Source organism: Bos taurus, chromosome 8 (genome assembly GCF_002263795.3).
Source record: "Bos taurus isolate L1 Dominette 01449 registration number 42190680 breed Hereford chromosome 8, ARS-UCD2.0, whole genome shotgun sequence".
Lineage (NCBI taxonomy): Eukaryota > Metazoa > Chordata > Mammalia > Artiodactyla > Bovidae > Bos > Bos taurus.
Genome location: NC_037335.1, coordinates 73615051 through 73628028, shown reverse-complemented (window position 1 = coordinate 73628028; position 12978 = coordinate 73615051). Strand labels below are relative to the sequence as shown.

The 12978-nt window shown below is 36.1% G+C and overlaps 1 protein-coding gene across 5 annotated transcripts in view; it reads right to left on the bottom strand.

Annotated features, from left to right (window-relative positions):
• Window positions 1-7591: 7591 nt before the first annotated feature.
• The window catches only part of PPP2R2A (protein phosphatase 2 regulatory subunit Balpha), a 78321-nt gene continuing 72934 nt past the window's right edge, over window positions 7592-12978 (bottom strand). For 4 of the 5 annotated variants that reach the window (XM_024995546.2, NM_001191533.1, XM_059889000.1 and 1 more), the window contains 2 exons: window positions 11601-11692; window positions 7592-8581 (listed from right to left, as the gene is read on the bottom strand). In XM_024995546.2, the coding sequence (XP_024851314.1) occupies window positions 8302-8581; window positions 11601-11692 (372 nt within the window). In that variant the 3' untranslated portion in view covers window positions 7592-8301. The other variant, XM_059889001.1, reaches the window with a different exon arrangement.

Here is a 12978-nt window from a genome sequence, read left to right as displayed (position 1 = left end):
TCCTTTCAGACACTAAAAAAAAAAAAAAAAATGCTGCCTAAATGCTGGTATGTTAATCCAGGGAGTGATTTCTCTCAAATTATAGTTTTACTTTGCTTTCAAGAGAAGAGCCATAATTGTATCATGCAGAAAATGTTTTCCCTTGATCTCTGAAGTTTTGTCAAGTTTGAGAACACTGCATTGTTATTGCCTTTGAAAAAATAAGGACCAAGTGATACAAATCAGTCAGGAAATGGACATTTTGGTCCACAATTTTTGGAAATTGCTTTGGTACCTATAACACTGATAGCTAAATTAGGACCTTAACTTGTCTCATTATGTAACAAATCTTTGTCTACAACCATTCTGGTGCAGACTGCATCCAGATTTTAAATGTAGTCTATTGGTCTAGAACTTTCACTTTTGGGAAATTGGCCTAACAAAATAATCAAAGAGGTCTGTCCATGGATAATCACTGCAGTATTACTGGCCACAAAAAAACATAGATAAAAAATCTAGATGTGGCCAACAGAAAGTCAATAACAGTGGTACTTACTTCCTTGTCATGTAGTCATGAAGAATGAAAATGTTGATCAGTGATGGGAAAATGTGGGCCATCATGTGAAAACAGTTTACACAACAGTATGAATAGCCCTCCAGCTTTTGTATCTATATGAAACCAAAAGAAATGTATCTGAGAGGAAGAACTGTGGATAGACTTGATTTTTATCTTCCTTTCCTGGCAGTCTATTAAAGAAGTGGTTAAGACTGTGGGGTCTGGAGATGACCCAGTTGGGTAGTATTTACGAGTCATGTGGCTCTGGGCAAGTTACTTTGAGAAAATAAGTTAATTTGTGTAAAATCCTTAGTAAAGTGCAATTATCATCATCATTACCATTATGAAATGGAAATTAAGTAAAAATACATATGTCTTTAATATCAGAGAGGCATCGTGTATAAGATAGAGCAAAAAACATGGGACCCAGAGTAAGAAAAACTGATTGAGTCCAGGCTTTCCAGTGATGAGATGCTGGGCAAGTCACATCCTCTCTGAGCCTGATCGAGGGTGAGCTAGGAAAAGTAATCCTCTTTCACCATCTCGGGTATGTAGTAGGCATCAAATGAGATGTTTGTAAGACATAACCATGATGTACTCTGCAAACCATTATTGTGTGTGTGTGTGCTCAGTTGCTCAGACGTGTCCAACTCTTTGTGACCCCCATGGACTGTATTCCCACCAGGCTCCTCTGTCCATGGGTTTTCCAAATAAGAATACTGGAGTGGGGTGCCATTTCCTCCTCCCAGGGATCTTTCTGATCCAGGCTCCAACCCACATCTCCTGCGTCTCCTGTATCAATTGGCAGGTGGATTCTTTACCACTGAGCCACCCAGGAAGCCCATTATAAATTATATTGAGTGTTGATTGCATATTGTACCCAATTACAAATAATTTTGCCTTGTCTTGGCCCTAAAGCAGAAGAGGTGTGAACTCAGTGGTTTCAGAAGGGAGGAAAGGAAGCAAACATGGTAGAATCAAAGCATGAGCTCTGAGAGGCCTTCTCATCCAGTGACCAGATCAGCTTCTCTGCAAGGCCCATCAGCACTCAGCTGCCAGCTGAGACAGTGAAGAGGCTCAGAGGAGGAAAGAACTTTATAGTATTTTCTTAGACTGGCAGCATTCCTGGTGTGGCATTTCACCACATCCTAATCACCTTGTTCTTTCCTACTGAAGGCAACAGCTACCTGGCCTGATCAGTGGATCCTTTCAGGCAGTACTAAGTAAACTGGGCAGCAAGAGTTTGATCTGGATTGGGGCTAATACATTAACATTTTCAAAGATCCTGTGAGGAAGCAAAATGTCACTTGGAAAACTTCAAATTGTGATGGTTCATTCTGCCGACTCTGCTGAGAGATTCGGAGGATAATAAAACAATAATACATTTGAATTCTCGAAAGGGACAGATACTGCAGTTTTCTTTGTAGTGACTCACAATTAACATGACCCTCAACACAACAATTTTATATTGTGTCATCTTTAAAATGAGGAGTTTGGTTTAATGAAGTTTGAGGTCCCTTTAAACAATAAAGTAATTCTTTGATGTATAGGTCAAGATTAATTAATGCTAATGAGGGACATTATTTGGTATTTTGAAGTGAACACTTCACCTGTAGTAATTTTTCTCTCATAACCTTTAATGGAGTTCAGAATTAGAACAAGAACACCAGTAATAGAAATTAAAATGTATTAAGAAATAAAAGCATCAAATATAAATATGAACATAAAATAACTTTTTCTCATTTTAAGCTGGGGAAGACCTAACTACAAATGAATAACTCTTTGGTTTGACTATAAAATAAAAAATTAAATCCCAGTTTATAGTATTTTGAGCAGATTAAAAAATGAGTGTTATTAACTGTGGTCTTAAACCTGACAGTTTGTAAAATGGACAATTTCCTTGAAGGGAAAACAGCCAAAACTCATTTAAGTAATAGATAATTTGTATAACTTTATGTCTTCAAAAAAAATTAAACTCAGTTAACGTTCTAAAGAGACCCAAAGGGCATCACTTGTGAATTCTATCCAACACTGAAGGAAGAAATTATATGAATTCTGCCTACAGTCTTTGATAACATAAGTAAGAAGAGAAACTCATTTTATGAGGTCAATACTACACAGACCAGACAATGACATTGAAAGATAAACAAACTATATGTTAATATCCCTCATGAACCTTGCAAAAATACTCAACAAAATACTAGCAAAAGAATCCAGCAATGCTCTGGGAATGCAAGGCTGGTTCCACAGTTAAAAGCCAATGTAATTCACTATGTCAACATCATGAAGAAAAACTACATGATCATTTTTAATAGATACAGAAAAAACATCTGGCAAAACCCAACATCCATTCATGATTAAGAACGCTCAGAAAACTAGGAGTAAAGGGGAATTTCCTCAGCCTGGTGAAGACTATCTACAAAAACCTACAACTACTAAACTTAATGCTAAAAGACTGCATGCTTGTTCCCCTGTATCGGTGATGAAGCAGGTTGTGTCTAGCATCACTACTCTTTACACCATCATACTGGAAGGTCTAACCAGTGCAGCAAGACAAGAAATAAAAGGCATTGGAAAGGAAAACTGAAAAGACTGGGAAAAATAAAACATTTATTATAAATAATAATAATCTGCAGACATGGCTATGTAGAAAACTTTAAAGAAATCTACATAAGTAATCTGGCAAAGTGTCAGGATACAAGGTCAATATACAAAAATCAATCGTATTTCTAGATATTAGCAATGAACATTTTGGAAATTGAAAATTTTTTTAAAGTACCATTTATAAAAGCACACACAGAGAAAACCAGAAAGTACTGATAACGTATTTGCGAGATCTTTATGCTAAAATCTAAAAACACTAATAAAAGAAATCAAAGACCTCTATGAATGGAGCAATATGCTGCTGCACTCATGGACTGGAGGGCACATATTAAGATGTCCTCTCTTCCTGAAGTGGTCTACGGATTCAATGCAAATCATTAGCAAAATCCAAGCAAGTGGTTTTGTTCTTGTCAACAGGCTGATTCTAAATTGTATATGGCAAGGCAAAGGATCTAAAATTAGCAAAAGTTCTCAAAAAGAACATAGCATTTATGCAAAGCTACCGTGATCATGCAATGTAGTATGAGTGAAAGTTCAGACATAAACTTAACAGAATAGTTCAGCAATAGACTAATGGTGTGTCAACTGATTTTCAACAAAGGTTCAAAGAAAAATGAACCTTAATCTATGTATGGTACATATGATTTTTATATGTAGCACATAAAAACCAACTCAAATGGATTACATTCACATCACTAAATGTAAAAACTGAAAACTATTAAGTTTCTAAAATATTTAAAAAACTTTGTCACCTTGTTAGGCAGATTTCTTAGATATGATACCGAAAGCATAACCCATTAAAGAAATAGTTGAAAAAGTGAACTTTTGTGAAAATTAAGAACTTCTGCTCTTCAAAAAGCTCTGTGAAAAGAAAAAGAAAGCAAGCCTCATTCTGAGGAATATTTATAAAGCACATGGGTGATAGTCTTGTAGCCAGATTATAGGAAATAATATCTGACTAAAAATATGTAAACACAATTTGGCTTATCATTTTTACTTTTTCTGATTAACAAAGATAAAACATGAGATTTTTATCCTTAGTTAGGGGTATATTTGTGACAGAACTTCCATTTTTGGAATGGAAATTTGACAATATGTACCAAACTTTAATACAGTAATTTCTAGGAATGTATCCTAAAAATCTTACACACCAAGGCTGGTGTGTATGTTCACTATTCCAATACTTCCACTTGCAAAAATGAAAATAAAAATCTCTCTTGATGACAGGACTAGTAAATAAGTAATGTATCAGCCACAAATTGAGGCTATTCGAAGGGGAAATCTGGCTTCAAGTATGCCCAGAAGAGAGCCAACAGAAGTACATAAAAATATGAATGGGAATTTTCTCTGCATGGTTACTTCTGGGTATTTTTTATTCTTTCTGAAGAATAAATTCAGAAGAAAAGTTAAATTTTTTTTTTAAAGGAATTTAGACATTCCAGAGTTAAGAGCAACATGAAACTCCTGGTCTTCTTTATGGTACATAAGGATCTGATTTTGCAAGAAGAGGGCAGGCTGAGTAATCTCTGACTAAAAGAAAAGGCAGCTCATAATTTTCAGTGTCATTTTTGCTACTTCTGCAGTAAGGCAGACCATGGACAGATAGCAGTTGACATCTGGGTCGCCCCTCAGTCACTCACTCTAGGGTTGTGTTAAATAGTGGTTTTGTTTGGGCATAAATACACTTTTAACTTCCCCTTTGTTTGGTTCCCAGTTTGGTTCTTAATAATGAAGCTCTTTTGGTATCTCATTTATGCATTCTCAAAAACACCTCCTAAATGTTGGTCAAGACTCACCTAGTGCCCCCTAGTGGGAAAGTCCTCAAATAACTGGCTGCTATTCACATATTTTTGTTTGCTGAATTCCTTCTTTTGGAGAAAACTAAATTTTGTAGTGTCTTCCTTTTTACAGGTAGCGTGCTAAGGTGGCCTTTTCATATGTATTATTAACTTTAGGCGTGCAATTCTTATGTAGTAGGTCACATAGTTTAAAACCATTATGCAATAATCTGTCAAGCAGACAAAACTCAATTTATTACTACACTTACAACATTTGAGAATCCCAAGATTTCTCTGAACTTCTGATTAATACTAAAGATGTCTTGACCTTATATGCATAGTTGTAAGATGAAGCAGAATCAGTTTCCAAGGCTTTTTGGAGAGGAGGGGTGTGTAAAGAACTTTTTTTTTTTGTAAAAAACCTTTTTAAACCGTGGTGTGTCTTTTGCTCTCACAAACAGCTTTACTTATAAACCATCTGAACGTGTAAGTACCTAAAATAGTAGTGCTCTTATATACTATAGTAAATGGGCTTCATTCTTGATTGCCTAGCACTACCTTTCTATTCTGAAGGTTGGAGCTTGGTTTTGTTCTTCTATAAGTACACACTACTATCTCCATTTAGTGTCCCCCAGCAAGGTAATGGCCTAAATTTCACTAAAAATACTTTTATCAGTTAACTGTTTCGTTTTCACAAATAATTTTCCAAGAATAAACACATTACTTGTATAAATATTGTTAAAAAAGGTAAGAACCTCAATTTTATTGTTTTCTTTAGGAATGTCTATGACCAGAATAATTCTCACATTTAAGGTTTTTTAAAAATCCTCACTTAATCTGAAAGGAAAAAGTGTGAATGCACTTTTCTATTCCAAAAGTCTAAGGGCTTCACAGAAGAAAGCTTAACATCCAACAGTTACATGAACATGTTTATATAGATACAGAGATTTAGATAATAACTATTGCCCAGCCACTAAAGATCAAGATTAAAAGAATGAAAGTTCTCCTACTATTATTTTTCAAAAAGGTTGAGCGAGAGGGACAGAATATGTATGTTTATAGGTGTCAAGAGAATGGGAGAATATTAAGCAACTTGACAAGACTAAGTTTAACTTTTATTAATAAAAGGATTAACCATGACCATGAGTGGCTGGGCTTATAGTTTGCTACATCAAAGAAATTAAAAATTGATTCTTAAGAATATTTATAATAGCATTCATTTTATAGAGGCATTTTAATTTTTAAGCAATGTTTTTTGTAAATATATAAAACTAACCCTTAGTGTCATGGAGGAGAATCATCATAACTACTGCTAAATCAAAGAAGAATTTCCGAGAGCTGCCTGACAATGTTCATCTCAACACCTACACCCAAACTTTAGGGAAACAATCTCTCTTTAGGGAAAGATCTGGAAAACTGCCTGATCAGAGTCATCAGTGTCTGCTTGTAGCCAGGGAATAGCCCACTTCCAAGTCAAGCATGAAGAATAACACAAAGTACAAATGTACCCAAGATCCCCAAGTAAATTAGGAAAAGTGCCATTATTTTAAGAATTATCAGACATATAATCAGTGTTTAAATACAAATTCCGATTTGTTAAGTCCAAAAGATAACAGTAATTTTATTACATATAATTTCTCCTGTGTGCTAAAAATGTAACTTACAAGACACAGTACTTGTATACCTGTGGAGGGGTTACGGTGGAGTTGTTGAATCATTTTTCATTGATGAGAACAGAACGACAAGGTAGTGGACAGATAAGCACTTGGGTCCTCTAAAATTCAAAGCGGTACTACTGCTCAACCAAAACACACTACCATTCTGTTAATATGAATGCCTACTCATTTATCTTTTAAAAATAAAGTCCATCTTTTTCTCCATTAAAGCTTCTGCAAGATTGACACAAGGTTCCTTCTACCTGTTAAAATAGGGGTGCTCTTCATCTTTGGACAAGGTATCACCATTTAGGGAAAATGTAATCATATACATTACTAAATTTTTACTTGAGGCAGCTGTTGGAGTCCATTAAGCACTTTTGGAACACTGTACCTTTAAAGTTTGTCTTTAATATTAATTGCTTTGGAAAACCAAAAATAGAAGAAAAACATCTATGGCAAAGTACATTTCATTCAGATTTGACAGCAGTAAAATACGCGCCCCCCCCCCCCAAATATTAGTGCAGTGTCAATTTTGTCTATGTAAATCACTTGAGGATAGTTTTGTTATGGTATGACTGAATAACCAAAAAAGTTTTAACTTGTTTAAAAAGTTTGTCTTTGACTTAGTATTCAGTAATGCAAAAATGAAATTAAGCACTGTAAAAAGTCTTTAAAAATGAAGTTCTACAAATGTGGTTCCCATTTACAACAGTTTTCATGAACAGATAATGAATTAAGTGTAGACACAATGTATCCAGTACCCTTATAACTACAATTAAAAAAAATCTCTAGTAGCATGTATATAGATCGTGATATCTTTAGGAATACCAATATATAGTCAAAATATGTTCATACAGAACCAATACCTCTCCTTCTCCATGTAAAGAACACTTTTTAAAAATAATTAACAAAAATACCAATTAAACAGTGGAACCTCATTTCACTTGACTGCACCCAAAGGTATGACACAAAATATTGGCTTAAAGAGGTAGATTAAAAAGAAAAAGGAAACCAGATTCTCCATTCTTTGTCACTTTTATTCAGTAGTAGTATTTTTTTTCCTTATTTTCAGTGCCAGACACGGCAAGGAGTGATTACAGCCAACTGTTATTAAAACATTTGTTCGCAACATGTACCCCCTTTACCACTGACCCCAAACTGACTCGTGTGCTTTCGTTCTTTCCTTTTTATACCACCACCAAGACTGGGTGGAGGGGCAAGGGGAAGAGATGGAGGGGAAGAGTCCAGGAGCCAGAGAGGAGGAATGCTACAAGCCACAGTAAGAATGAGCTGTATTTAATTTAAAAAAGGGGAGGAGGGGTGTACCCCACAAATGATACAGTAATGAGGATACACAATTAAATCCCATAAGCATGACTGAAGGCTTTCACTGTGTTTGACGTCATCACAATGGAAGGCATAAAAAGTGGAGTAAATCAATGTTGACACAGTCCAATCTAGTCCATTAGGCAAGATGGTGCAAGAAGTCATTTAAATTAAAAGTGCCCTACCCTTACCTAAATGGCTAGCAGACATGGAGAACACCACAGGGAGGGATCCACAGAGCTTTCTCCATGTAGCTATGGAAAATGTGTTGTCGAATGGCACATTGTCAAACACTGGAAAAGGGGCGCCACAATGGACCTCTCTCTTTTTTAAGTACGAATGCTAGATTCAACTATCTCAACTAAGCAGGAAGTGGGTTCTTCTGCTAGGAAGGCCAACCCTAATTCACTTTGTCTTGAAATATATACAGATTGTTTGTAGTAGCTACAGCAATGATATTTTCCTTGGGGTGCCAGGCTGTGTGAAGTATTTTCTTGTTGAAGTCTAGGCTGTCGACACTGATTTCATCTTTCTTTCGCTTGCCACTTGCACACACTTTGCGTGGCTTCAGAACCGTGCGAGGTTTATTGTTTTCTCGTGATGCTTCCAGGGTTATGTCTCGCTTTGTGTTCCGGTCAAACATTCTGAAGAAATTATTGTAAGATCCAGTCATGACAACACTGGAAAAGGAGACAGAGCATCCAGTCAAATAATGAAAATGAGTTTTCGATGAACATTTCGCTGGTGAAACTCAGCCTACTGCTCCAAAGCAGGAGCTACTGCAAGCAGATCTGGGTTTAGGGAGAGGGCTGCTGGCACCAACCCAGAGACCGATCACTGGAATAAACTAGGAATACGGTATTAGTACTTTGATGTCTATTCATGACTCCTTTCATGACTGCCCAAACTGTCACCAAAGTTGAAAGCATCCTCAAGTAAGGCTTGTAAGTAGTAGTGAATGGTCTAAATTGAAAACATTTACAACCCCAGTCTATGCAGTCCTCCAGACCAGCCAACCAACAACAAAACATAAAAGTATGGTATACACTTCTAAGAAAACAAAGCTTTATTCTCTGATTTACATTATAAGCTACTGATGTTCCCAGGACACGTCAGGTTCAGAAAACAGCTTCTTATGAATGCTTTAAAGAAATCTGCATCAAAGAATATAAAACAAGTAGCATATATGATTTTTATTAATAAAAAACTCACTTAACCTAAACAATATATTGTAAACAAATATTTTTGACAGATATTTTTATAATTTCTGTAGTTTAGACTGGCATTCCCATGTTACCTGCATTTGTGAGGTTTTAATGGATTTTAATGGATTCTGACACCTAGTCTATAGCTATTTAAAAGGTGTTGCTAGCCAGCATTTCTATGGTATTCTTGCCAAGTATAACCTGAATCTAATCATGAGGGAGTATTAGACAACACTCAAATGAAGGAAAATTCTATACAATGAATGGCCTGTGGTTTTAAAACAAGCTGAGATCATGAAAGACAAGGGAAGAATGAAGAACTGTTCCAGATTAAAGGAGACAATGAGATGGGACAAAGAACACGATTGAGGGAACTTGTGATATTTACAGGGATCTGTGGATTAGACAGCAGTACTGCATCCATGTGAATTTTTCTGCCTTAGATGCCCACACAGTCATTATATAGGAGAGCATCTTTCCAAAAAAAATTTTTATGTTAAGGGAAACAAACAGTTTTTCTATAGTGTAAGATGCTGTTCAAACACAAGGAGAATGAGCTGGTGTAGCTGCGCGCTGCATCCTACTCCAGCAGCGCCTTCCCTTTTCTGTTCCCCTGATGCCTCAGGCAGGGCAGTGGTGGTCAAAGGCGAAGCCTGCTTACTCCTTCAGCTTTACTGTGGCCAGCCTACTACGTGGCCTCATATTATAACCAGATAAAAATAATTTAAAAAAAATCAGACAACAGATAAATGATTCAAGTTCTGTTATCTTCAATAGCACCAGGAAACCTGAATCACTTATCAGGCTTCAGTGATAAAACTATTGTTGAATAAAGTACTCTAATGAATATCTTGAAGGTAGGTTTAGTAATTCCAGAATTATGTTTTCTTTTACTATTGTCTGTTCTCCTGGAACATAATGAATGGTAAATAAATACATGGAACAACAGACTGGTTCCAAATCGGGAAAGGAGTACATCAAGGCTGTATATTGTTACCCTGCTTATTTAACTTATATGCAGAGTACACCATGCGAAATGCCGGGCTAGATCAAACACGAGGTGGAATCAAGACTGCCGGGAAAACGATCAGTAACCTCAGATATGCAGATGACACCACCCTAATGGCAAAAAGCAAAGAATTAAAAGAGCCTCCTGATGAACGTGAAAAAGGAGAGTGAAAAAGTTGGCTTAAAACTCAACATTCAGAAAACTAACATCATGGCATCTGGTCCATCACTTCATGACAAATAGATGGGTAAACAATGGAAACAGGGACAGACTTTATTTTTTGCGGCTCAAAAATCACTGCAGATGGTGACTGCAGCCATGAAATTAAAAGAGGCTTGTTCCTTGGAAGAAAAGCTATGACCAACCTAGACAGCATATTAAAAAGCAGAGACATTACTTTGCCAGCAAAGGTCCGTTTAGTCAAATGTGATTGTTTTTCCAGTAGTCAGTCATGTATGGATGTTGAGAGTTGGAAAGCTGAGTGCCGAAGAACTGATGCTTTTGAACTGTGGTATTGGAGAAGACTCTTGAGAGTCCCTTGAACTGCAGGGAGATCAAACCAGTCAATCCTAAAGGAAATCAGTCCTGAATATTCATTGGAAGGACTGATGCTGAAGCTGAAGCTCCAATACTGTGGCCACCTGATGCAAAAAACAGACTCATTGGAAAAGACCCTGATGCTGGGAAAGACTGAAGGCAGGAGGAGAAGGGGATGACACAGGATGAGATGGTTGGATGGCATCACCAACTCAATGGACATGAGTTTGAGTAAGCTCCAGGAGTTAGTGGTGGACAGGGAAGCCTGGCATGCTGCAGTCCATGGGGTCACAAAGAGTTGGACATGACTGACTGACTGAACTGAATAAATACTGACAACCAAACTGAAAAGATTAAGACTTATCCTTTGAAATAATGATGCACATTTTGATGGCACAGTAAAAAGAAACTGTACTATGGCAAAGCTGTGGATTATAACAAGCCTAATCACTCATGGTAATATGGTTAAAATAATACATAGTAATTACTTCTTCTCTTCTATGAGGTATTGATGTAGTATCCAGAAAAACTGGTGTGTAAAACTCCAAATGAAGTATCTATCACCTAAATATTTCTAAAACCAATTTAACAGCAAAGTAACAAACACACTGAAATTTCACCATTTAAACTACTGGTATGTAAAAAAAGTGATTGATATGGTTCATTAAAGGGATAAATTAACATTTATATAATAACATTATAAGTTTCTAGTGTATTTTCACATTTACTTAATGAAACACAATGTTTAATTTTTATCTGCCAATATTGCTGTAAGATTTCAAGGAAACCCTGGGGAAAATAAAGTTGGGAAATGTAATTTATCTCAGTTGAAAAACACATTGGCCATTAGCAAATGTGGCAATCATACTAGGAGTGAAATAGTAAATTTCTTTCCTCTAACAATTCACATTTGAATAAGATGTTCGGTTCAAATTAAAATCAATTTACCTGTCAGATCCATTCCAACAACATTCAAATTTGTCAAATATGCAGTCATTTTCATACAGTGAACAAAGTTTACTTCTGAGGTATTCATGCACCTGGGGCGGGGCAGGGGAGAAAAAAATATTATACACACACACAAACACATGGGTACTTAGCTTGTATCACATGATCTACTGCTCTTGAAACTGGAAAATGATTCAACAAGTCTGTATCTTTTTAAGAAGGAATATATAGACACATGGATTGAGTGAAACTCACTCAGTCGGGTCCAACTCCTTTATGACCCTATGGATTGTACCCACCAGGGTCCTCTGTCCATGGAATTCTTAGATCATATACATACTTTAATCTCATTAAAACTCAATTCTCAGAACAAAACAAAAACTCAATTCTCTGAGAAAGAGTAAAGGTACCGAGCTCCCCGTTCCACAAATACACATTTTTCATTCATACAACTGAGAGATATACCCTCTTGGGGATGGCACATTTACTCTTTGTAAGTTTGACTAAAATAGGCCAGAAAACATCTTAAAATGGCACAGATAAGACACTGATTAAAGAATATATAGCAATATTTGAATTTTCCAACACTTGATTTTCTATTAATTGTTGATTAAAAAACATATAATACTGTGGCTTTACTTCCTTTTTAACTACCGTTTTTGGGGCATAACTAACTGAAGCCTACAGTACCATTAAATGCATATGTTATGCACTGCATGACCCTGCCCTGATCCAGTGATAAATTATATGGTTACTTCATGTATGCATCATGGAAATATCTGACACACTTGTTATTGCTTACACACAATATGTACTCGGTCACTCAATCATGTCCAACTTTCTGTGACCCCATGACTGGCCCACCAGGCTCCTCTGTCTATGGAATTCTCCAGGTAAGAATACTGGAGTGGGCTGCCATTTCCTCCTCCAGGGATCTTCCCAATCTAAGGACTGAACCTGCATTTCCTGTGGATTCTATATTGGCAGGTGGATTCTTTTACACTGAGCCACCTGGGAAGCCCATTTCTTATATAGTACCCAAAGCTAATGAAAATAGTTGTTTTTTTTAAAGTACAATTCTATATTCATTAGTTTTCCACAAAGGGATCAACTAGAAAATAAATTTTTTAAGTATTCTTAGAAATGATACATTTCTATATTAATATTACTATGTTGTGATCATAAGGGAAAAAAAAGAGTCTCCATCTCACTGTTCTTTTTCATTTAAATGAGAACCTTAAAATGAAGTAATGATAGAAAAGAACAAGTACTTTCTCAATGCTTAGAATTCTCTATGAAACAACCTAACTCATTTTAAGTGTCTGTTTTATCTTTAATGGAATGATTCAGACCACTGTGTGTGACATTTTAAGTGAAA